Here is a 2,481-nt window from a genome sequence, read left to right on the forward strand (position 1 = left end):
CCTGTGGGCACTGAGACATTTCAGCACAGATTCTTTCCTCTTTTGAGGCAYAAAGGGAAGGTTCCTGTGGTTACCTGGATGCACCTGTCCACCATACTCTGGGTCAGGCCTTCTGCCTTCTTTTTGGCTTTGCTTATCCTGGGGGAAAAAAAAGAACCAAACCAGGTGRAAATCAACTCTTTTCCACACAAACATTCCCATCAATCTACACCTAGGAGTGAGATCTGAGCAATGCAAGGTCACTCCCTTGCCCAGTTACACACTGAGTAAGAGCCAGCTCCCAACCCAAGAGCATCAAGCACTGCAAAGATGAGGCTGATCGCTCACAAGTGCTGAAAGACCAACTCTGATAAGGAAAAAGATCCTTTTTGGGCCTCCTCAAACCACTTTGCAAAGCCAACCTGATATTCCACAGCTCTGCCTTTACACCCAGTGTTGGAGTTTTTCTGTTTCTTTCTTTCCTCTCCTTTACTCCTTTTYATTACTAGAGACTTGTGACTGCTGTGATGCTCGAAAATCTCATCTGTGCTGCTGGGTCCAGCCCTAAATCGGGCCCAGCCCTAAATCAGACCCATTCCCACACATGCCTTATTCAGGTTTTTCCTGCAGTTATTCCCAAAACCCTCCAGTGTGGAATACTGTAATGTTTCCACCTCRTTTCAGTCCCAAACCCAGAGTGTGATGTACCCAGCACCCCCAGATGTTGCCCAGAACACCTGGGAAGAGAAAATCCCCATGGCAGAGCCTCACCTGAGGTTGTCATCTGCTCCTCCCACCACCACCAGGCTGTTGTCTGCCCGGATCTTCTCCCGGAAATCCTCCATGGCCTCGATGTTGCACTGCAGAGAGTTCTGCCCAATGACAAAGAGCACGGGGGTCTTCATCTCCAGGAGGGGGTCATCCACATCCTGTAGGAGAAGGGGGGTTGGAGTCTGGAAGGGCTGAGCCAGGATGGAGCTGAAATCCTGGGATGATGAGGAAGGAGCTGAAATACTGGGATGAGGCTGAGGAAGGGGCTGAAATCTCAGGATGGGGGTGTGGAAGGAGATGAAATCCCAGGATGAGGGCGAGGAAAGACCAACAGTGAAGTTTCCAGGGGTCAGTCCCAATGGAATTCACTGAGGCCAGAATAAACCCTGCTCAAGCTGCAGCGTGCAGGAAATGCCTTCCAGGTGGAATTGCAGCACCCTAAGAATAAGCCCCTTCATCAGCATCACCGACCATCCCCTGGCAGTCACACACAGCTCAAATGGGAGAAATTTGGGTAAATTACACTGCTAATGAGGGAGCCAGAATATGGGAAAAGAGAGACCAGCACACAGTTAATGAGGGAGCTGGGGCATGGATAAGGAGGGAGCCAGGACATGGGAAAAGAGGGACCAGGCCATGGTTAATGAGGGAGCCAGGACATGGACAGTAAGTGGCCCTGGACATGGATAAGAAAGGAGCAGAACATGGATAAGGAGGGACTCAGGACATGGATAATGAGGGATCCAGACAAGGATAAGAAAGGTCTCAAAATGGGCAAGAAAGGTCCCAGGCCACAGAAAACAAGGGAGCTGGGGCATGGATACTGAGGGAACCGGGTGCAAGACCCCAGGAAGGAGCTGCAAAAACACCTCACAGCAGAGACAAACCAACACAGCACTCCTCACAGCAGCTACTGCACCAAGAATCACAGCAGGAATGCAGCTGTCCCTCCTCTGAAAGCAACACCTTCAAACAAAAATCACACACACATCCTCCCAGAATTATCACTGGACTCCCAAGAGCAATTCCATGAAACAACACAGGGAGATTTAAAGACAAGCAGAGCTCTTCCAACAGCTCCATCTGGTCCTTACCCCTCTGGGGCCATCCACGGTGAGCAGGGGGAAGCCAAGGCACACAACAGCAGTGACATATTCCATCACTGAAACCTGGGCAGGGAGAACAGCAGTCAGCATTCCCAGAGCCCTGCACAACCTGGCAATGAAGGCTGCTTTGCCAGGCTCCTGCCAGGCACAGAAACACCTCAAGAGCAACAGCTTGCTGATTAAAAGACTGATTGAAAAACACTGAATTACTCAAACTGCAAAGGGTCCATGACCACAGTGACCTTGGAAAGAGCACAGGGACAAAGAAAATCCCAGCAGACAAAAAATCCATTCAAATCCAGCTCTGACCTGAGGCTACCAAGTGGGCTCTGAGAGAATCACAGAACCCTGGAATGGTTTGGGCTGGAGGACTTTGGAGCCCATCCCATTCCACCCCCTGCCATGGCAGGGACTCCTTCCACTGTCCCGGGGTGCTCCAAGCCCCAGTGTCCAGCCTGGCCTTGGGCACTCCCAGGGGCAGCCACAGCTGCTCTGGGAATTCCACCCCAGCCTCTCCCCACCCAAAAAGGGAAAATTCCTTCCCAAAATCCCATCTGAGCCAATCCATGGAATCCTGAAATGGTCAAGGTTGGAATGACCTCAAAGCCCATCCAGTGCCACCTCG

The 2,481-nt window shown here is 51.4% G+C and overlaps 1 protein-coding gene across 1 annotated transcript in view; it reads right to left on the reverse strand.

Annotated features, from left to right (window-relative positions):
• Positions 1 to 2,481, reverse strand: part of KANSL3 (KAT8 regulatory NSL complex subunit 3) — a 28,837-nt gene that overhangs the window by 23,296 nt on the left and 3,060 nt on the right. The window contains exons 4-6 of the mRNA XM_057387522.1: positions 1,845 to 2,057; positions 751 to 908; positions 75 to 138 (exon numbers count right to left, since the gene is read on the reverse strand). Coding sequence (XP_057243505.1) covers positions 75 to 138; positions 751 to 908; positions 1,845 to 2,057 — 435 coding nt within the window. The remainder of the gene's footprint in view (positions 1 to 74; positions 139 to 750; positions 909 to 1,844; positions 2,058 to 2,481) is intronic.

The sequence above is a fragment of the Malurus melanocephalus genome, unplaced genomic scaffold (assembly GCF_030028575.1).
Source record: "Malurus melanocephalus ecotype Western Australia unplaced genomic scaffold, MMel_1.1 scaffold_1240, whole genome shotgun sequence".
In the NCBI taxonomy this organism is placed as follows: domain Eukaryota; kingdom Metazoa; phylum Chordata; class Aves; order Passeriformes; family Maluridae; genus Malurus; species Malurus melanocephalus.